General features: G+C 40.9%; 1 protein-coding gene and 1 pseudogene across 2 annotated transcripts in view; both read left to right on the forward strand.

Moving 5' to 3' along the window:
* STAM2 (signal transducing adaptor molecule 2) overlaps positions 1-13,875 on the forward strand; it is a 53,087-nt gene extending 39,212 nt beyond the window's left edge. For both annotated transcript variants that reach the window (XM_075529766.1, XM_075529765.1), the window contains exons 11-14: positions 961-1,015; positions 7,211-7,364; positions 8,990-9,159; positions 10,791-13,875. In XM_075529766.1, the coding sequence (XP_075385881.1) occupies positions 961-1,015; positions 7,211-7,364; positions 8,990-9,159; positions 10,791-11,019 (608 nt within the window). In that variant the 3' untranslated portion in view covers positions 11,020-13,875. The remainder of the gene's footprint in view (positions 1-960; positions 1,016-7,210; positions 7,365-8,989; positions 9,160-10,790) is intronic.
* On the forward strand, positions 1,042-7,204 carry LOC142424508 (FMR1-interacting protein NUFIP1 pseudogene; annotated as a pseudogene).
* Positions 13,876-22,717: the final 8,842 nt, after the last annotated feature.

Consider the following 22,717-nt stretch of genomic DNA (forward strand, 5'->3'; position numbering starts at 1 on the left):
GTAAATGCATAAATCTTTCTGTTTTTTTAAACATTTTATTAGGGGCTCATACAACTCTCATCACAATCCACACATACACATACATCAATTGTATAAAGCAAATCGTACATTCTTTGCCCTAATCACTCTCAAAGCATTTGCTTTCCACTTAAGCCCTCTGCATCGGGTCCTCTTTTTTGTTCCCCCCCCCCCTTTCCCCCTCTTTCTGTTTTTTTTGGTTTTGTTTTGTTTTTAAACGTTTTATTAGGGGCTCATACAACTCTTATCACAGTCCATACATATACATACATCAATTGTATAAAGCACATCTGTACATTCTTTGCCCTAATCATTTTCTTTCTTTCTTTTCCCTTTTCTTTTTTTACATTTTATTAGGGACTCATACAACTCTTATCACAATCCATACATATACATACATCAATTGTATACAGCACATCCATACATTCCCCGCCCCAATCATTCTCAAAGCATTTGTTCTCCACTTAAGCCCTTTGCATCAGGTCCTCTTTTTTTTTTCCCCTCCCTCCCCGCTCCCCCCTCTTTCTGTTTTTTTATAGAATGAAATCTAGCTGTGAATATAGAACATTATGCTGTTCGTTATATGAATATTTACATTTAGAGATACATAAAATACATAATTTGAAGTTGCATAAATATAAATGATTTTCTAGGTATTTTTAAGAGTTTGAGATCATTCCAAATTTTAATCTGTAAGCTTGGTTAATAATCCCAAGGGACCTGGTGGGATTTCTAACTAAATTTTGAATTTGTCTTTGATCACATGATGTTAATAATTGTAGCCAAATACTGTTGGAACTAGATCTTTTGAAGTCCTTTCTGTACCATAGAATTAGTACTCTGTGCACTGTGCAAGGCAATGGATAGTACCTGGTGCTTTGTTAAAAGTTACTGAAACTGGCTTATGATTCTAGATTTGTAAGTATTTTTCTATATTTACAGATATTTGTCAACAGATGGGTCCAATGATAGACGAAAAACTTGAAGAGATCGATAGGTAAGATTTCTCTTGCAGGCCATAAAAAGTGTAGTTTTCTTGTGTTTACTTGTTTGGGGCAGAACTTTAAACTGGGGAAATTTCTGTGGAACTAGATATAATCGATTGGAATTGCTTTTCTTTTCCACAGACTCTGACAAAATTGATAGTAAGATGTTAGTATTTCCCCTCCCAGTATAGTGCACTTAGAACCCTAGACTCCTGCTCTGGTTGTTCCAACCTTTCTTTTCTTAATGGGGCTGGAATTGAAAGGACAATAAGTAATGAAGAGTGAAGTGAAAAATGCAGCAAGTGTCGTAGGCGTGCACTCCCTTATTATTACCTGGAAGCTAGAGCGTTCCTGGGAAACCTGTCATAAGCCAAAATGGCATAAGGTGAAGAAGCAATTACTAATTAATTTTTATGAGCAATTTTGTTGAGTATTCCCATATCACCAAATTAGCCTATCAAATTGTACCAAATAGCATGCATAATCTAACTAAAATAACAGTTAGTAAACACAGAAATTATATGGTGTATTTGGCTGGGTGGTCTAGAGAAACATACCAGTGACAGTCATCTGTGCAAGAAGTAACTTTACATCAAGGAGATGCCCCAGCCCAGTCCAAAGTCCAATGCTCACCATCTCCTCTTCAGACTGGCTTACGTAGCCACAAGCTGATGACACAGAAAGGTGAAGTGGGAAGCAGGGAGCGCACAGGCTGGTGAGTGCAGAGTCATGTGGATGCAAAGCAAGTAGACAGAGTCGTGGTGAAATCCCAGCACGGAGGAAGGTGAAGTGGCAGAGAGGTTGCCGTTCCCAGTATCTCTCACTGGTGCACAAAAGTCTTAGGACACTAAGGAACTGTCATTAGGCTGTGACCTGGTGGGTGGACAGAACTATTGTTTAACTGCCACAAATGGTAAATACATAGCCTCCATAAAGGAGACTTCATCACAGTTGAGCTTGGTGACACTGCTCTCGCTCCTCAAGGTGTGTGCTGCCTCATTAGCACCTTGCTGTAAAATACATGCTGAATGTGATTATTTTTACAAAGGAGTGAAATCCTATTTAGATTTCTTTCAGTTAATGAAAACAGGTACCAAAGTAGGTCTTTCCTAAAAGTGAGGTGGCATAGATGAATTTTCAAAAAGCTGGGGATACCTGTCCTTGTACACATTTCCTGTAAAATTCCCTAGTGCTTGTGACCACCCCTCTTGTCAGTCTGATGGCCTGTGCTGGCTTGCTTGTCGCTGTGATGCTGGAAGCGGTGCTGTAAGTGGTTCCAATAGCATCAGGGTCATCCGTGGTGGACAGGTTTCAGTGGAGCGTCTAGACTGAGAGACCTGAAAGAAGGACCTCACGATCCGCTTCTGAGAAATTAGCCCCTGAAACCTTATGAGTAATAGCAACCCACTGCCTGATCTGCTGCCGGGAGCTGAGCCCTGGGGTGGGAAGGCACTCAGTGTGGCTTTGCACCGTGTCTTCAAGAGGGACCGGTCCCTGGAGAAGGCCATCGTGCTTGGTCAGTGGAGGGGCAGTGAAAACGAGGACAAGCCTGAAGGAGATGATGGATGCCGTGGCTCCAACAGCGGCTCCGGCCGCACAGCAGCAGCTGTGAGGACAGCACGGGGCCAGGCACTGTTTGTTTTCTTGTATGCAGGACGGCTTTGAGTTGGAACTGACGTGAATGCATCTAGCAAGGACAGTGAGGAAAACCGTACATGTGAAACTAAATCCAGTGTCACACAGGTCCTCTCCTTGCTTTTCCCATATTTTTGTCTTTCTATTGCCCTTTTAATTTGTTGGACCTCCTAGTCTCACTGTTCCTTAGAAAGCGCAGCAACACTGAATGATTAAATCTCAGAGCTTTGAACGCATGTCCTAGTTCTGCCCCCCCTCCACCCTTTCTGACACCTGGGAGTTTTCTCTAGTGGGGGAAGTCCATTGTGAATAGAAGACAAAGGATACCATCTCAGAGTTCTGTTCTCCCTGTTCCTCTTTATTAAGCTTTTATGAAGGACCCATGTGGTTTGGAGTCAGCCTCTATACTTCTCAAGTTCTTCTACTAGAGAAATGTAGTAACAAAACGCTTCCCAGTCACTGAAGGTTGTGATCTTTGGTCCATGGGGCATTTTCCAAAATTAAAGTGACGCCCCCCCCCCAAAAAAAAAAAACCCAAAACAGCCCAACAACTTTCAATTGAAAAATGAATACATGTTGCAGTTAATGAATATGGTGGTAGTGTCATAATTTTTTTCTTTCCTTAATTTGGAAAAACATTTAATGTATGGTTAGACCTCTGCACTGATTTTAATTACGAATAGTAATAATAAGTGAATAATCAGATTGGAAAAGATATTGAAGAATGGTTTGTATCACTGTAGATGTGGCTCGGACAGAATCCTTTCTGTAACCTGAAAAATCATGTCCTATCACCCTACTAGTTTGAAGCCCTTATTTAATATATAAGTATGTATGTATGCAAAAAATTCACTTCTTAGGGTGTCCATCAGAAAGCACTGGGGTTCCAGGGGCCACATGGGAGAGGTGGTGGGGGTGTGGTGGAAGGAAAGGGGTGCCAACAAACCTAGGGACAAGGGAGCAAGTGATCTAAAATCAATGGTGAGGAGTGTGTAGGATGCCTGATGGCACTTGATCAGGTGCAGTGTAGTCGAGGAATTAATGAAAGCCAAATAAAGGTTGAACATGATAGTGGGACAGGAGGAAAGTAAAAGGAAATAGAGGAAAGAGCTAGGAGGCAAAGGACATTTATAAAGGTCTAAATATTATTCAGATAGCAGGCAGACATTGAGACTCTACTCAAGTATTTCCTCAACACAAGAACACTTTGTTATAATAACCCAGCATTCTGTAATGCTCACCTTCCCAACACTATCGCTGAAGACAAAATGGGTGCATAAGCAAATATGGTGAAGAAAGTTGATGGTGTCCAGCTATCAAAAGATATAGTATCTGGGGTCTTAAAGACTTGAAGATAAAACAAGCAGTCATCTAGCTGAGAAGCAAGAGAGCCCACATGAAAGAAGCACACCAGCTTGTGTGTTTATGAGGTGTTGATGTAATCAGATATCAAAGACCCAGAACAAAATATTATATCAATGTGACTGAGGGGGAGGGCAGAGTGGCGACCCAAAGCCCATCTATAGATAATTGGACATCCCCTCCTTACAGAAGGGTCACAAGACACAAGCCAGTCAGGGTACAGTATAGCACCGACAAAACCTACAACTTTCCTCTAGTTCATTAATGCTTCCTCTCCTTGTCTCCACTGTCATGACTCCAACTCTACCTTACAAATCTGGCTAGACCAGAGCATATACCCAAGTACAGAAAAGAGCCCACAGCACAGAGAATCCAGAACAGATAAACCCTTCAGGACCAATAATGAGGGAAGGGATACCAGGAGGGTAAAGGGAAGGTGGGGGGAGAAAGGGAGACCCAAACACAATGATGTATAACTCCCCTCCCAGGAGGATGGAAAACAGAAAAGTGAGTGAAGAGAGACAGCAGTTAGTGTAAGACATGAACAAAAAAATTTATGAATTATCAAGGGTTTATGAGGTTGGGGCGGTGGGGAATAAGCAGATACCAAGGACTCAAGTAGAAAGAAAATGTGAAAATGATGGCAACATATGTACAAATGTGCTTGACACAATGGATGAATATGTGGATTGTGATAAAAGCTGTAAGAGCCGCCAGTAAAATGATTTCATATATATAACAACAAAATTGGAAGTCACTAAAATGTCTTTTAATGAGATTGGTTTTAAAATGTATCCACACATTGTACAAAGAAAAGCAGTATCATTGATAAATCTTTTGACCTGGAAACTCACAATATGCAGAACACATGATCCTTTTTATTGATGGAAAGAGCTTCCAAGGTAACGCCTAGAAGAATTTAGATTCAGCGCACCCTTTTCTGACGTGAACCTATTTTTTGAGCTAGCCCTCCGTGCTAAATTAGTTCCCACCCGTTTTGGATTAGACCACCTAGCGAGGTCTTAGGTATTGCAGCTGGTTTTCTGGAAAAAGCTTTCTCGTTTGCTGCAAATTCCTGTGGACTCGTCCGTGAGCCTTCAGAGATGAATAAACAGAATTGACATTTCAAAAGCAACTTATGGTGCAAATTACAAATTAAAAACTTGAAGAGACTAGCATGGCCGAGCCGCCTGGTGGCTTGGTGACGCCTTCGGGATGGTTCCCACCCCCAGAGCTGACTCCACTTTGGGGCCTTTGCACGATCCAGTCCGGATGCTGGGCAACTGGGTGCTCTGGGCCACGATGCCGCTGCCCCACTGCCACCTGCATTGTCCCCCGCGGTCAGGGGCGTAGTCCCACTGCGAGTCCCCGAACCTCCCGGGGTGCGGCCCCCCATTCAAAGCTCTGCTGCTCACCGGGGCACAGCCCGCTTCAGCGTCCAGTCCTCTCCTGAATCTCAGCCTCAACTCAACGCCCAGCCTGCCTGGAATTAGCAGACCTCGATATCGTGTTGCTGGGGACAGTCTCCAGGTGCCTTTTCTCACAGCCCTGCCGTCAGGCGCCCCTTTTCCCATGAAAACCTGATGGAAACTTCAGTGATTTCAACTTCCCTCCCAGTAGGAATCAGAAAAAGAAAAAAGGAGCCTGTCTTTCACTGCTTTTGCGATGCCTGTGATTGTGGTTTTTAAGAGGAAAAGTATGATGCACACATGTGTGAACATACTAAGTGCCCCGAAGCAGATTGCTTTCACTGCACGTGAGAAGATTGTCAGCTTCCACTGGGAAAATACGCTTGCTCCTGAGCTGAAGAAGACCAAGTTGGACACTCCCAAGGAAATTGCCAGATGGAGGGAGGAGAGAAGGAAAAACTACCCAGCTCTGGCCCATATTGAAAGGAAGACAATGTTAAGACTTGAAGAGAGTGGCCGTGTTGACGATGACACCGTATGGAAAGATGAAGGGTGTCCAAACACTCACAGGTGGCTGGGATCAGAAGTCCCCGCAAACAGCTCAGATGGAAAGCCGAGCGGGATGGACATAGAGCAGTCATTTTTTGTTGTTGTTGAAAAGTAACAGATTCTGAGAGAAGAAAAGTGACCAGTCTTGATAGGACTCAATTTCAGGTTATTTACCTGCTTACCTTTTTGCCAGCTCTGCCTGTTTCTTTTCTGTGGACAAATGAGATCTATTCATAAGTGTATCTTTGAAACGAGTTTGTAGGTAAGTTGGAACAGATTCTTATTTAGCTGTTACTTAAACAGACTCAGCCATTTCAGTGATTCAAAAACTGCTCATGCAGCAAGTGAGGGTGCTGAATGAGTGAATTTATTGAGTTGAGATTGGTTCAGTCTTTTCAAAGTTAGGGCAAATTTACATAATATCCAAGGCAAGAAGGAGTTGTCATTACGTAGGACGTATAACCCTCAGATTGCATGCATGCTTTAAAAATCACTTTTAATAAAGGGTATGGATGCTTTGGAATAGGTGAAAATTGGCCGTTTAGCTTTTATAAACTTGTCAGTTGCAAGAAGTCTTGTTACCTCCAGGGACACTGGCAGAATTGTCAGCAGGTTTTGCTCTGGAGCTTCCTGGGTAAATATGAAAATGCTGTTATTTATTATGCAATAACTTGTGGATTTTGCTCATTGTCTCAAAAATCAAATCAGAGATTAGTTTACATATACATTGCTTTCATTTGAGTTTTCATAATTATTTAAACTTTTTTTTCTGCACTAAATCCTTCATGGATATTAAAAAATGAATATGTGATTGTGTGTGTGTGTGTGTGTGTGTGTGTGTGTAAGATAGTTGTCATTTCAGTCATATCACACTTTAAAGTAGGCTCTTGGAGTAGCCTTAATATGTTTCCTCTTTAAGTAGGGGTTGGACTCTTCTACCTAGATTAACAACTCATTAGTCTTCATAATTGAGGTTCCATAAAACGTTTTTAATATGCAGCAGAATTCTCCCAGAACCAAAACTGACCGCGTCACGTGAGGCCAGAAAAGGACTTTCCTAGCGGTGCGGAGTCCCATCAGCCCGGCTCTGTGACAGGGGCCAGCTCGTCTCTCCGCCCAGCCCTCCTGTGTGAATATTCTTTCATTGCTGATACAAAGAGCCTTTTACAATGTCACTAGCAATGTGCTAACTTAAAAACATAATTTATTTTGCTAAATACATGCTTAAAACTCGACTTTCTTCTGTATCAGGAAGCATTCAGAATTATCTGAGTTGAATGTAAAAGTCTTGGAAGCTGTGGAACTATATAACAAATTGGTGAATGAAGCACCAGTATATTCGGTTTATTCAAAGCTCCACCATCCCGCACATTACCCACCTGCGTCAGCTGGGGTTCCAGGGCAGGTGAGCATGTTCTTTGAGAACATTTTTCAAATTTAAAAAAAATGTAAATTTAAAATTGTTTTTAAACAATCCTAAAAGTTCTGTGAATAAAACTTACCTGGGTAATTTCGAGAAATTGTGGCTAACCGATTATGATTCATCAGAACAGATTGGGTAATGATATATGGGTGAATGTAGCTTAGTTCAAAGTTTGTACGTGAGAGAAAAGACCTTTAAGTAAATGAGGGGATTTCTGTTTCTTCATGTGCTTTTATAAGTTCAAAGTGACTTAAGTGATTCTGTACCTGCTGATTAGTAAGCAAACTTAACATGTCTTTCAAAATTTCTTTGACTTATGTAATTAATAAGAAGCTTCATTTTTTAACTCATCTTGTTCTCAGAAGTTGGATGGATATGCCCTCCTAGATGTTTGGTTTAAGTTGTTAAACGTTTGTCTTGGAGAGGATGTGATGACACAGGCCTCTAATGGCAGACTGCACAAGCCAGTCCTAAGCAACGTCGTGGTTTCCAGAATTTCACACGTCCACTGTGCCTGTCTGTACAGTGAAGTGAACACTTGTATTCAGCAATGTCCCCATTCGGAAAGCCTTTTTCACGTTTTAGCAAATTAGTGATTGAATTTCAGAATGAACTTGGTTGATCAAAGTCATTTTAACGTCTGAGAACGGAAAGGAAAAGTAGCGTGCAAGGGAGACCACAGTGAGCAAAGGGAGGATGCGGGCGCATAATTTAGATTACATGACACACATAAGTGTTCCGTAAAAAAGAATAGTTACTATGGCAACTGTCAGAGCAGATTAGATGCATTTATCACACATGCCATGCCCTGAACTCTTGAAAATGATGTGAGAGTACAAGGATCTCTCGGTACAGCTGGGGTATTTTCAGTCTTCTGTTTTCTAAGATACTTGTTTCCACGGTGAAAATGGAGCAAACGAAATGCCCACACCGTTGTCTGGTAGATCCGTGTGCTTCCTTGTGTGTGAAAAAGGTTTTGATTTCTCTGTCAGGTGTTTGTGTTAAATTGCATATTGTTTACATACTTGTGTTTGTTAAGTACAACTCATTTTTTGTTTTTAAAAAAGTTGGATTTCTATCTAACCTCTATCTCTGCACGCTTCACACACAAGACCATCTGACATATTCAGAAGGTCTTATTCTAGCATTAAAAATTAAGTGCTTAATTTTATACAGAGGAGTTGGTTGCCATGCACTATTGGTTGCGCCTGAGAAGGCAACTTCAGAGTCCTGAAGTGTCTTTCTAATGCACCATTCTAAAGTGAGGGCGGACTGCCCGCCAAGGGAGGCTCTGGTTTCCTGGGGCCTCACAGCAAGACCTAATGTGGAGTACCGGAGAACCTCGATGGGGCTAAGCCTTAACATACTCTACTTCCTGTCTCCCCTCTGCTGTCTTACCCTCCCACCGCACCTGTGAAATAAAAATAGATAGCTAAGCACTTTAAATGTGCTTTGATTGGAAAACCCTCCCCTTTCTGGACTAGGATCACTAGGTGGATGGTGCCATCTCGAGTACTCCCCAAAGAACTATAATATTTTATTTCATTAAAGTCTCAAAGTTTCAAATGTGCAGATTAGTGAGTTAACTTTTTCTCTTTGGTTAATAGGCCTACCCAGTTCAGTCACATGGTGGAAACTACATGGGTCAGAGCATTCACCACGTCACTGTTGCCCCGGGCTACCCGCTAGGTCCGGATCGGATTGGCCCACTGAGATCTCTGCCTCCACATGTGAATTCTCCAGTGGCAACACAACCTGCTCAGACTCCATATTTGAGGTAAGTTTTTGAGAGCTTTGTAATCTTGCTCTGTTATCTTTCACTCTGCAGTTAGAGAGCTGTCTATCCTTGGGTCTGTGATACAAAGGCAGAATAGTGCTGCACTTAGTTCTGCTACCCAGACTGAGATGGCTGCCAGACATCTGTGCATAGTGTGGGTCCCTGGAACAAAATAAAGCGAGCTTCGCCGACTCCCTATCTTCTTTGCAATGTGCTGTAATCAGCCTAACTGTATAGTCCTCAATATATTTGTCTGCATAGACTCCTAAAAATCAGAAAACTAGCTACTTTGGCCCTTACCGTGTACTTTTGAGCTATAGATTTTCTGGTCTGCTTACCCCATCTTGAGAATCATGTCTAAATTGTGCTTTGTGTCCATTTTGCTTTAACAAAACAAAGTGTTCATTGCACATGGGCAGGTGTAGATGATCTCTGGAGGGTCCTGGTGGTTCAGTGTAATCACTTAGCTGATCACCACGGAGCGGCTGGGTGGAGCCCACCAGGTGCTCTGCGCAGACACGCGGCAGCTTGGAAACCCTGTGAGTCGCTGTGAGTTGGAACCGACTCAACAGCAATGCGTTTGATTTTTTTAGATGATTTCTAAGATCTCTTCCCATACTTAAATCCCATAAGTGTGATTTTAAGTGTTACCTGAAAAAGAAACCTATAAAGCAATCAGTGGGTGTATATTGGTGCTTAGTTAAAATGTAAAATTTTGTTATCCTGGGAACTATGGAGGGAAAACTGGAGTGGTTTAGATATCTGCTTGTATTTGCTAGTAGTATATTTGGTGTCATTTCAAATTATGTACCGAAGCCAAACTCATTGACGTTGAGTTGATTCAACTCAGAACAGAGTGGAACCGACTCGTTGGCTTCCAAGATTGTAACTCTTCACGGGAGTAGAAAGGTTGTCCTTCCTCCCACAGAGCGGCCGGTCATTTCAAACCGCACACTCTTCAGTGGACCGCGCAGCACATGTCCACTGTGCTGCCAAGGAGCCATTGTAGTTAACAGGAATAGACAGACGTCCTGAGAGAGCGAGCGAGCGAGCGAGAGAAGAGCTAAGTAGTAAACTCTAGGGCAGGATTACCCTCAGGATAGAGTCCAGATTTTTTTTTCTCCTGCTTGTTATTTTTCTGGAGGAATTTAGTCTGTCTGTCAGCGTCAGGCTGAAAGTGAAGCCTGTCCTACCAAAGGAAAGGCTGAAGGAGGCGTGAGGAGATGAGCCAGTTCCCTGTGTGCTCCACTGAGAGAACGAGGAAGGGACAGTGTGGCCGATGGTCAGCTCCAAGCTCAGCACTCCTTTCGCATGGCCATTAACCTGGGATTTCACTTCTAGGAAGGTTTGCACTCTGAAAAGACTGAAATGTTTCTAGTTAGAGATTAAATAGGACTTGTAATCTGATATTTTTGTTCTTCCTGAGTACATGTCTCTCCTTACCAAATTAAAAAAAAAAATAGGGTATTGTCAGTATCTCATAGCTGAACTAATGAAGCCCTTATTAGATAGCAGTGCTGCATAAACTGAAAGATGGGAAAGCATTTTTATTTTGTCATGATATTTGGTCTCACTGTAACTTAAGCAGTGTGAAGTAAGCATGCTTTTCTGTTCTGCATTTCTGTGTGCAGCACTGGCCAAGAGCCTGTCTCCAGTCCCGCGTATATGAACCACAACTCTAACCTTCCGTCAGCCCCTGGCACAGCTGCGTACCCTCAGCAGATGGGGATGGCTGTGGACGTGTCATCTTACCAGAACACTACTTCCAGCTTGTCGCAAGTAGCAGGCTTTCCGTCGGCTGTTCCAGCTCATTCCGTTGCACAGCAGCAAGCAAATTACCGCCAGCAGCCTCTCCTGTAGGAGTGGCCCACGCATTGTCTTGAAAGCATTCGTAAGTGCATCACTCAACTTTGATGATGCCCACCTGAAAATACTTTTTCATTTTTTCTGTCCGCTCACAAGGACCATGAATAAAGCAGGCACAAAGGCCTACCTTACTCTACTAAGGCCATAAAAGAGCTTTGTTCAGTCCAGTTTGTTCCAAGTCAGACTTTTGATCGAGGGAACTTATAGATGCTCCCAACTGGTTTTGTCTGACTTTGAGATCTCGCTACCTAAATCTGGACACCCAGGAAGTAGCCCTGTGACACTAAACAACATGAGCTACAGGTGTAAACATTTTATTTTGAAAAAACTCATCTTTCCCTCCTGAAACATCAGAATTGGGAGAGCACTGAAACCTTTAAATAATTTTTGTCTGCACATCCCTCCCCCCTTCAGTTTCCCACACACTATTATTTTAAAATTCGAACATCTTTTTGTGTAAGCATTTAGCTTGCCAACGTATTTCCTTTTGGCTCCTTAAATTGCAGTTGTGTTTGCAGTACTGTCAGTTTTGCTCTCCGTGTTATGTTGAGTAATAATTAGCATATAATTGTCTACAGAAGCAAGAGCAATTTGGAAGAAAGAAAAAAAAATGTTTTCTATTATTAACAGAGAAGACCATATAAATGCAGATGTACGACAAAACATTTAGCCAGACCCAACCCCCTCCCAAGTCATGTGAACAATGGGTGAAGGAATTCCCCACAAAACATTCCTATTCCTTGAGGAAAAGCACTTTCTTCCCTACCACAAGGTCCCTGGTCCTTTTTCATCTGACCCCAGCCATCCTCTAATGAAGGTACGGTGCATTAGTTTTTCTTCGTGTGATATGGTGTGCAGAGATCTGCACCTCCTTTGACTGACCACTGGTGAATTTGAGCCATGACACAGACATTCCTAATATTTTGACGTGCTATATGCCAAGCATGGATGACTAAATGCGTGGGTTTTGGCATGTGGATTTTTTAAGAAAAGTTATTTGAGTGCCATTACCAATGCCAGCCTGTTGAAAAATTTGACCTTTTGGAATAATTCTGAGTCTGTGGGATAATAGCAGGTTATTGGATTGATAAAGAACTATTAAAGCAATTTTTCTAACAGCTACATTTTGAATTATTTAGGAAGCCTACTTGAGTCCTAGACTGTGGGAATTAGGTTGAAAACCAATAGGGTTGGTTTTCGACCTGAAAAATTTGCACATTACTTGATCATCTACCAACTTTTTATATAACACAAAGTAGAAAATGCACATAAATATGCTAACCAGGTATATGATATTTAGATAGAGAAAACCGGAAATTAATTTTTTAAAAGTTACTTACATAGAAACAGGATTTCTATCTTTTATTTTTAAAGAAAACATTCCTTCTACATAGAATCCATTTGAAAACAGCTCTCTGGAAATTTCTGTCATCATTTATAGAAATTTGATTAGCAGTATGCTGCTTTTCTCAAAGGAATTGTATCCTAGAACAAAATTGTCAATTTGGTACTTGGTCCACATTTTAAAAAGTGCAACAACAACAAACAACAGCACAGTATTTGGAAACCTAATTTCTATCATTGTTTTATTTCAGACATAACTACTATAAAGAAAATCTTAGGCCTGATATTTAGTGTGTTAACTTACCTGGTTTTCCTTCCATGTGAATTCAACTGTATAATGATAAAAATATTCTAAAATGGCACCTTTTGGGGGGAACAAATCTCTTGTTCTTTAAATAGAAAAAGAGAAAACACATAGAAAACATTTCCAAAGCTGCTCTTGGTTATAGTTAATGTTTGTGTATGTGTGGCAAATCTCACTTTTCCCTCCCAAACTATATTTAATGAACCGTTATTTTAATGTTTGTAAATATTTTCTGTATAATTGTCATCTGAATTGTAAAAGCTAAAGTCAACGTAAGTCTTTCAGCCAGTAAAAATGCTACACACTCACTAAATGGGGACCGGCCAATTAAATTCAAGTAATGTACTTTTGGAATAATATAACATGAAACATGTATGTAAGTAGTATACATTGGCATTTATCTGTGAAAGTTTATACCTGCAGAAGTTTCTCCCTCTTAAATTAAAAATAGTTTTATTTTTGCCATACTTTTATGAACGTTGTGTTGTAGGTTGTTGATAGTCTAAAAATGTTTTAAAATCTGTGTACTGAGATAACTGTTTTGATGTTGTTATGAACTGCAGGTGTTTTTTCCTTCACTTTTCTTTCCGTGACCTCATGGATTGTATTTATTTTAAGAAAGACTGGCTTATAATTAAATATTTTCTGCCAAAGAATTTGTCTAACTTCAGATTTCTACATTGGGTACATACTTACTCTTTTATATATAAAAAAGTAACTTCTGCTTTTTCATATGAAATCTTGGTACATTAAATGGAATTCCAGAAATTTGGTAGTAGCATTAACTTTGTTAATGTAGAAAAATCTCCCCCTGGGTATTAGAATATATGATGTGGGTTATGTACTTATAGTTTGAAAAATGTACAATCCATTATTTTGTAATTGGCAGTTTATAAATTACCTGAACATTAAGCAATTCTTTGTTACTTAGAATATGCAAACATTTTAAGTTGATGTTTGGCCCCATAACATTTTACATTTGAAAGTTGTTACTAAAGGTTCACCTTTGATTTTTAAAAATTAAAAACAAAATTTTTTTTAATTCATGGGTTAGAATATTGGTTGTTTTTTTAATGCTTTCCTGAGGAAAACCTGTGTCCAGGCTCCTAACTTTTAGGAGAGAGTTAAATCAATTGTCATTATGATGAGAAAGCTGAGGTTATTTTTATAAATAATAAACTATAAATAGTACAGTAACAATCTACCATGCGTTGTTTCTGTTAAAATATATTTTTCTTGCTTACTTTAATCTGTTTAAGTCAATAAATAAAAGGGAGGGCTTAATTTTAGGTTTGGGGGTTTGTTCTTTTATTTGACTTAGCTTCTTATTTTACAAGCTTAATTTGAAATTCAGAATTTCTTCTTTAAAAATAAAACATAAACCCCTTACTATGTCTTAAAAGAAATTATGATCCTTACATGGGTAAAAGTGAACAGAGAAATGTGGCTACCAAACCCGTGAACATTTTATAAGCTTGCTTAAAATTGGACCACAGTTCTGAAAAAGATGTCTGTAGTCTAGTAGTTATCTTTCATTATCTTTACTAACTATATTGAAATTTCACAGATAAATGAAATTAAAGCCCTTGTTGTGTGCGTAATCCCACATTGATTTTTAAAATACCAGAATCATTGGTTTTTAATCATTGATTTTCAGAGGTGTTCAGAGCTAACGAGATGAGGACCATGTTTGCATTTTACTGCCTTTGTCAAGAAGTGAGAATGTTCAAAGAGAAGCAGAACCAAAACCATAGGTTCCTGAAGAATGGAGCTTTGGTTTCGTTCTTGTTAGCTGTCATTTAATACCCCGAGGAGGACAGTAAAGGCTCCTCAAGTACTTCCACAGCAGATCCTGCCCTGGTGACGTCCCATCCATGGACCCAGCTACTTCTGACACTAGTTCCTTTGGTGGATCAGTTCTAGAATCGAGGTCTGCCAACTATGGTGCATCAAACCCTTAGCTGCATAGGTTGCATTTCTGAGAGGCCTTCATATGATAACTTATTTCACATGCCTAAAAGAGAAACAGTAATACCTTGCTGTAGGGTATGCGTGAGGGGGTACCCCCCAAAACCCAGAGTTTTTTTGTCCAAGCTTATGTATTTAAGGTTTTTTTTTACTAAACAACCTTATCACCTTCAAAGTACTCTCCATTACACTTTATACATTTGTCAAATCTGCGATTTCATTCTTGGACTCATTTTTCAAACTCATCCGTTTCAGTGGCTTACAGACTTTCCTCGTTTTTTCCTTCACCTCTTCCAAGTCATCAAATCGCTCTCCTTTCATGTCCCTCTTCATTCACAGAAACAAAAAAGTCACATGGAGCAAAGTCTGATGAGCCAGTGCGTGGGCAACAGAGGCATGCTGTTTTTTGGCCATAAGCTGTCGCACTGAGATGCCTGCATGAGCAGGTGCATTGTCATGGTGGCAAAACCATTCCCCCATCTGCCACGAATCAGGCCTTTTTTGTTGCACGTTATTACTCAATCTCCTCAGAACCTCTAAATAGAAAGCTTGATTAACAGTCTGACCTGGTAGACTGAACTCCAAATGCACAATTTCCCTCACATAAAAAAAAAAACCAAATGAGCAGCATCTTGATCTTTGATTTCACTCGACAAGCTTTTTTTGGGTGGGGTGATGATGGTGTCTCCCCCTGGCTTGATTGATGTTTGTTTGGGGTCTGAGACTAGTGCCATGTCTCATCACCAATAATGACCTTGAATAAAAAACATTCAAGGGTTGTATCGGAGCTGTTCTTTCAAAGCACAGCATGTTTCCACTCAAAGCGCTTTTCTCGATCAGACAGAACCCAGGGCACAAGTTTCACAGTGACCCTTCTCATTCCCAAATCTGCCGTTAAAATCCACTGAGCTGAGCTCCAAGATAGTCCTGATAACTTCCCTATTTCTTCAGTGGCCCGTCGTTGGTCTTCAAGTTCAAGTGCAGAGTTTTGTTGACATTTTCATACATTTGCAAAATTAATGGACATCCTGAACAAGATTTGTCATCAATTTTGAAAGGAGAAAACCATGAACACCCTTGAATTTTTCCCATAGTGCTGCCCTTGTAAACTGTGTTCCACATCACAACCGTTTCTGTGGCATTTTGCCCCGGCAGGAAACAAGATTTCACAGCCGCATGCTGTACTTTCAAATCGGCCTTCACAGAAAGCGAGGTTCAAGCAAAACTGCTTTCACGAAAACATTCAGTGACCAGAGAACCTTCCCAGGTGATGCCACTGGGTGCACTAACTCAGAGCAAGTTGCTTGATGCTCGCCTAGTGGGAAAAATGCGTGCTATGATAGCTCCAGCCAGGGGAGCTTTTTTCTGTTTAGTTTGTGGGGTGCAGTAGGCCCTCGTGTAGTTTACAGAGGTGTCTGTGAATAGATACGGGTTGTTGTGGAGATGGTGTCTGATTCCCCCCCCCCCCCTCCAAACAACTTGAGACAAGTACTGTATTAAGAAGAATATATTGTGTTTTAACAGAAAAAGGTGGAACTTGGTGCCGTGCCCTAACCCAAAATAATCTTGATCCCATTGCTTTCCTGGGTGGAGAGCGCCTCCCTTGAAATTTTCACCTTTATCTCTGTTCAGAACTGTGTCAGAAGGTTTCCTAGCCTGGCTGAGTCTAGGAAGGTGAGTATTGAGCTTGCCAACAGCTCTTGACGGAAGGAAATGATGATTGGGAATGAATGTAGAGTGTTCTCTAAGTTATTACAGTGTCTGCTGCAGACGAACCTGTCCAAGTGTGTGCAGCCTGGTGGTGGTACTTGTGTGTCTGGTTCATAAATTAGAAGTTGGTTTGTTGCAATTCATTGGTCAAACAAGCCCCATTTGGGGACATAAGTATCCTAAAAGTTTTAGTTAATAGAGGCCAGAAATAATATGTTTACTTCTGACTCAATTGGTAAAACTGGAACAAACTCTTTTTTTTTTTTTTTAACCTCAGGAGAGACAGAAGAAAACCTAGAGGTAGAAATGGAAATAAACCTTTAAACTGCCCTTTGACTATTTTGAAAATGAGAAATTAAAGACGGGTTAGCATTCATTTACTCAGTAACATACTGAAGTTATTAAGAGCTTGCATTACAAGGCCTGGGTCGTCTTTGTGGTTTTGAGTTGTGTAACAGATGTTATATTTTATCATTTGAAACATTTTTATATACACATTGTCACTGAATTGTCATAGCCCCTGTTAGGTAGAGAGGTAAGCTAAGAGATTAAATAACTTGCACAAGGGCACACTGGATGAGGGGCAAATCTGGGATTCCCAACCAGGCTCTGATCTACAGCGTGTGCTGTTCCCCACAGTTCTAATGTGATGTCACTAGAAAGAAATTATTGTCAAATAATGTTACTTCATAGCTCCCTTTCCCACATTTCACCATTAGATGGATGGGGTCCCCAAAGGGCTCACTTGAATGTAAAGTATCCTCATATTCTCGTGGGTGAGAATGCAAAAGTAGGAAAGATCGAAATAGTGGGCGGAGCCATTTCATGTGTGTGAGTCAGCGATTAGCTCTGTCACAGGCAGCTGAAGAGATCACAATTTGGTGTATTCTACCTGGCTTGCTGTGAGGAGGAGGGCTTACACATGGATAAAAAGCAGATCAAAAACGCTTCCAGCATACTGTGTTCTTTATGTGCAAGAGTAATTATATTCTCAAGAAAATATTCCAACCCAGTCCAGCTCAGATCCGACACGAGTCCGTAAGTTCCTCTTCAGACTCACAGCCACATGCAGTGATGCAGAATGCAGGAGATGACAGGCCTGGGGGTGCAAAGCTGTGCGGATCCAGTGGCCGTGGTGACAACCAGGGTCAGCCAGCAGGAAGGGGAAGGCAGAGCGATGGAGAGACTGGCCTCCAGAGAGCTGTGTATCTTGGTTGCACACACTACTGTCTTCTGCTCAGCAGGAAGTAAACGTCAAGGAATTGCTCTGAAGGAAAAGGCTGGTGAAACGAGTATTGGCTCATTTGGATGTTGGGAGAGTAATTCTGATATGAAGCTGAGGGATGTGATTCCTAGACAGACAAACAGATTATCAAAAGAATCAAGTCTCCTGAGAACTAATCCCACCCCGAACCTGGGGTGCTTATGTTCCAGATGAAGGCTAAAATCTTCTAAATGACTTATGGGGGTCTTTGTGATCTCACCCTGGCCATCCTCTGTAACCACCTCTTCACTCATCCAAGCTCCAGTTTTTTTCACATGCCAATTTTTCTTGTTGCCCCACTCATTGGCCTATGTCAGGGAAAGCTTTTGTCTATCTAAAAAATTATCCTTTCGATTGACAACCCAAATTTCATTGATTCTGGCCTCTATATTATTCTCTGCTTTGGTAGCATCTTGTAATTACAGTTTTCTTTGATTTGTTCTTACTCTTGTGCTTCTTGCTTATCAGCATTGTTCTATTTTAACACATCTGTAATCAGGATGTATCCTACAAGAGTTAAGCACGTATTGTAGGATTACATTTTATTCTCTTAGAACTACTCTCAATAATGCATCTTAAAATTCAAGTTATCTTAGAATCATGGAAATATGATATTGCTTTATCAAGTGGACAAAGGTCCATGGCTTTTTAAGAACACCTTAGGTGCTCCACATAGTGTATTTCTGAGTGAGCACTTTTTTAACTTATTAATTTAGAGTTAATACATCTATCATGCCATAGTTCAATCACATCAAGCAGAATTGTACAATTGCTACCACGCTCAGTGTCCAAACATCCTTTTTCCTTCCTGGACTCCTTGACATCCTCTCCCTTTACACCCCCCCACCCCTCCCCCTACCACCATCCCTGTGCCTCCGTCCCCCCTCCAGTTGGTGAGTGCTTTTCATTGCCAGAGAGATGATGCTCATTTCTCCACTGCTGCACGGTGGGCAATGAGTCGGACTGAGAACTGGAGCTCAGATGTTCAAATCCACTAGCCACCCTGGGAGAAAGACAAGGTGTTCTCCCATAAAGAGTTACAGAGTTTCTGAAACCCACAGGAGCATTTCTATAGTGTCCTATAGGGTTACCATGAGTCAGAATTGCCACTGTGGCAGTGAGTTTAGAGCAGAGATAGAGTCACAACAGATTTTTTTCTCCCCTCTGATGCATGGCAGGAAACAGACCCATAGGTCTGGGCTAGAGGAGGGTCAAGTGATTATGAAAAGGAGCATATAACAGATTTACCTAGAAGGTCGTACAGTTAGAGATACTCAGATGACATTAGTGAGAGACATTTAAAGAGAAACTAAGGCCTAAGGAAAAGAAAATGGCAACGGTCATGGTATTGGGTAGCTAGCCTTCCGTGTTCCGCCTCATGTTTATACAGGCAACAGGCAGTACGGCTATAGTCATGTTTCCTTTCAACTTTGAATCTTTAAACCTTTCTTCTTTACTGGGACAGAAAGTGAGAAAATGAGAATTTGAACAATATTTAGTACTCTACACCTCACAACTAATTTTCTGACACTTCATCTATGGCAGTAGTTAACAAAATCTAGCATTTCGAGTCCCCGAGGGATGCGAAAGCTTAGGGGCTCTGCAACTATCCCAAAGGTTGGTGGTTCAAGTCCACCCAGAGATGCCTCGTAAGAAAAGCCTGGTGGTCTCTTTTCCCAAAACCAGCCTCCCAAACCTCTATGAAGCACAGTTTGGCTCTGACCCACCTGGGGTGGCCGTAGTCAACCTTGACGGCAGCTTTCCTCCCTAATCAATGGCAGGAGAGGGATGTGTGAGAGAATGTGTCTTTTCATATAAAAAACAATGTTTTAAGGTGGATTTGTGATTTTTTTTTTTATTTAAGGCAGTTGTAATTAGGGTCAGGCAAATACAGGCATGGAGAGAATCTGAAATACAGCAGTAAGTCAAAGTGAGTGGTTGTGAAGGTGTAGTAAGGGTGGAGAAGTAGGTTTTATTAAGTTACTAGGGAACCCAGTATAGTTCTTATCTTGTTTCTCCATGCCCCCACCCACCCACCCACAAATCTTGCTTTGCTGAAAGTTGTAGAACAGGAATGCTTTAGAGGAGCTGTGGATTGAGGGACACATGTCGGCGGGATTCGTGGGAGTGTGCAAGGTGGAAGCAGTGACGTGAGAGTCACTGGTTAGAAATACACATCTCTAAGCATATCATTTGTTCCTTAGGAAATTTGTTCTCAAGTTTTTTTATGTTTTTCCTATAAGAAGGATGATTCCTAGTTTAAGAGAAAAGTTCTTTTCTATCACAGACCTCCTTTTTCATTGCCTGGATGACATGTCTTGGTTGACCATCTTCTGCGTCTAGTCTTGGGACAGCCAGCAAAGTCCTGGACCAAAATGATTTTGAAAGGTTGCCCTTTGGCATCTGTCCTGGTCCACGTTGCTTTGTGACTTCATGTACCAATACATTATCTAAAAAATAAATCATAAAAAAACTATATTTTGACCACAAGCAATGTGCATTTGGCAACAACCAGTGCTGTTGGATAAGGTTTTGAGCCAACATGGGCAGGCCATTGTGCTCCGTAGTCTGGCAGTTAAGGAATGATACAGTCCTCCGTTTTGTGATCTGATGTGGTCATCCTCGATTTTAACATGGTGCTTATTTTGCATCAGGACCTGGTTTTGGGGAACTCAACCATGTCCATAAGCAAGGAGTGGGTGGATTTAACTGATGTCACTCAGTACTTTAATTGGAATGTTTGTAATATCTCCTTTGGAGGTTATAAGAGGGAATCACTTAATTTAATGCAAACACCCAAAGTGGCAGTCTGAAGATGACAAAGAACAGGTAGTCAGGTCTCATCACTGTCAAACAAACTACTGCTGTGCCTCTTATGGAAGACTGTATACATGTTTGCAGTTTTTCATTCTTCCCCTTCTCCTCTAAGAAGATTATACATGGATGCTTTAAAAGCCCATCCCTTGATTTCTGGAGAAGGCTCTCCCTTCCCATTCACTCTGGGCTGGATCGTCTGCTATGCCTTGCCCATTGTGGCATGAGCAGGTGAAACAGATGCCCATATAGAAACAGCAGACTGAAAAAGTACCATGACCTTCCTGTAGCTCTGGTTTTAGCCCTCCTCAGATCCAGCATGTTGCACGCAAATTAAACCGGCTGCTTTAGCCTGGCTCTTGGAATGAGGAATAGAACCACAGTTCTGGAATATTCTGCAGTATTAAAGAATAAGGATGAGGAGAGCAAATGCCTTGAGAATGATTGGGGCAGGGAATGTATGGATGTGCTTTATACAATTGATGTATGTATATGTATGGATGGTGATAAGAGTTGTATGAGTCCCTAATAAAATGTAAAAAAAGAAAAGAGGAGAAAAAAATGATTAGGGCAAAGACTGTACAGATGTGCTTTATACAATTGATGTATGTATATGTATGAACTGTGATAAGAATTGTATGAGCCCCAATAAATTGTTTAAAAAAAATGAACATTTCTCCAGTGCTCGGAATTAGTATTAAACTGCACTGATTTGTAAAAAAAAATAAAAAAAGAATAAGGATGAAACTCTGAAACACCTCAAGATGTGGGTAGATTTGGAGGATACGTTGAGTGAAGTCAATCACAAACAGATAAATACTGTATCAGACCCAGGGCAAGTGTGATGGTGGAACAAGAGGAAGGTATAAGGAAACAGAGGAAAGATCTAGGATTCAAAGCTATGGATAGAGGCATGTACATAGGTGTGCACTCATGTAAATAATAAAAATAGAGGTATTGGCCTATGTACATATATTTATATGGCAATACATTGAGGAAGTGGACGACCTTTGGGCCTTCTGCTTAAACCCTCCTTCAACTCAAGAACACTTTGTTCTAACAACCAGGCATTTTGTGATGCTCACTCTTCCGACATGATCACTGAAGACAAAATAGGTGCATAAGCAAATGTGGTGAAGAAAGCTGATGGTGCCCGGCTATCAAAAGATATAGCATCTGGGGTCTTAAAGGCTTGAAATTAAACAAGAGGCCATCTAGCAGAGAAGCAACAAACCCACGTGGAAGAAGCACACCAGCCTGTGTGATTATGAGGTGACAGTGGAATCAGGTAACAGGCACCAGAAGACCCAAAACAAAACCAAAAAATATCGTTGAGAACAAGGGGGGTCAGAGCAGAGACCCCAAGCCCATTTGTAGACAATAGGCATCCTCTCATGGAAGGTCACAAGGAAGGGATGAGTCAATCATAGTGCTGTGTAACACCAATGAAACACAGTATTCCTCTGGTTCTTTGAGGCTTCCTCACACACACCACATCATGACCCCAGTTCTGCCTTTCAGTTTTGACTAGACCGGATCATGTACACTGGTACAGATAGAGCTCATGACACACTGAATCCAGGACAGATAAACTGCTCAGGAACAAATGGGAGTAGCAATACCATGAGGATAGAGGGAAAGGGGGAGAAACAATCACTGATTAATGAATAACTCCCACCCTCACCCCAGGGGGATGAACAATAGAAATGTAGGTGAAGGGAGACAGTGGATGGTATAAGATATGAAAACAATAATTTATCATTTATCATAAGGGTCATAGGGGAGGGGAGCTGATATCAAGGGCTCAAATAGAAAGCAAATGTTTAGAAAATGATTATGGCAACATATGTACAAATATGTTGATACAACTGATGTACAACTCAATGTTATAAGAGCCCCCAATAAAATGATTTTTTAAATAAAAAAATTAAGTGGGGGAAATTAAAAAAAATTAAAGATATGGTTATCAAGAGTGTGAGGGGTAGAATAATAGCCCAGAGTTTAGAAAGGTGTAACTTGTGTGAAGGGGAAGATAGTACCTTTTAGAGGAAGGTGGGCCAAAAAAGGGAATGGGGACAGGGCGAGTCAGTAGGAGATCTGATCGTTGTTGAACGCAAAAAGGAAGATCTAATCTGTAAACCTAATTCACACTAAAAAGTTTCTTTGTTTAGCTTTTCAGTGTGGGAAAGGGGAATTAAAAGATAACGGGGTTTTCCTATGAGCTTTGTAAAACTCCCTTATATGTCACTATAAAAAATACAGGGAATATGCTGATAAGGAAATAAATT

Source organism: Tenrec ecaudatus, chromosome 13, assembly GCF_050624435.1.
Source record: "Tenrec ecaudatus isolate mTenEca1 chromosome 13, mTenEca1.hap1, whole genome shotgun sequence".
Classification (NCBI taxonomy): Eukaryota; Metazoa; Chordata; class Mammalia; order Afrosoricida; family Tenrecidae; genus Tenrec; species Tenrec ecaudatus.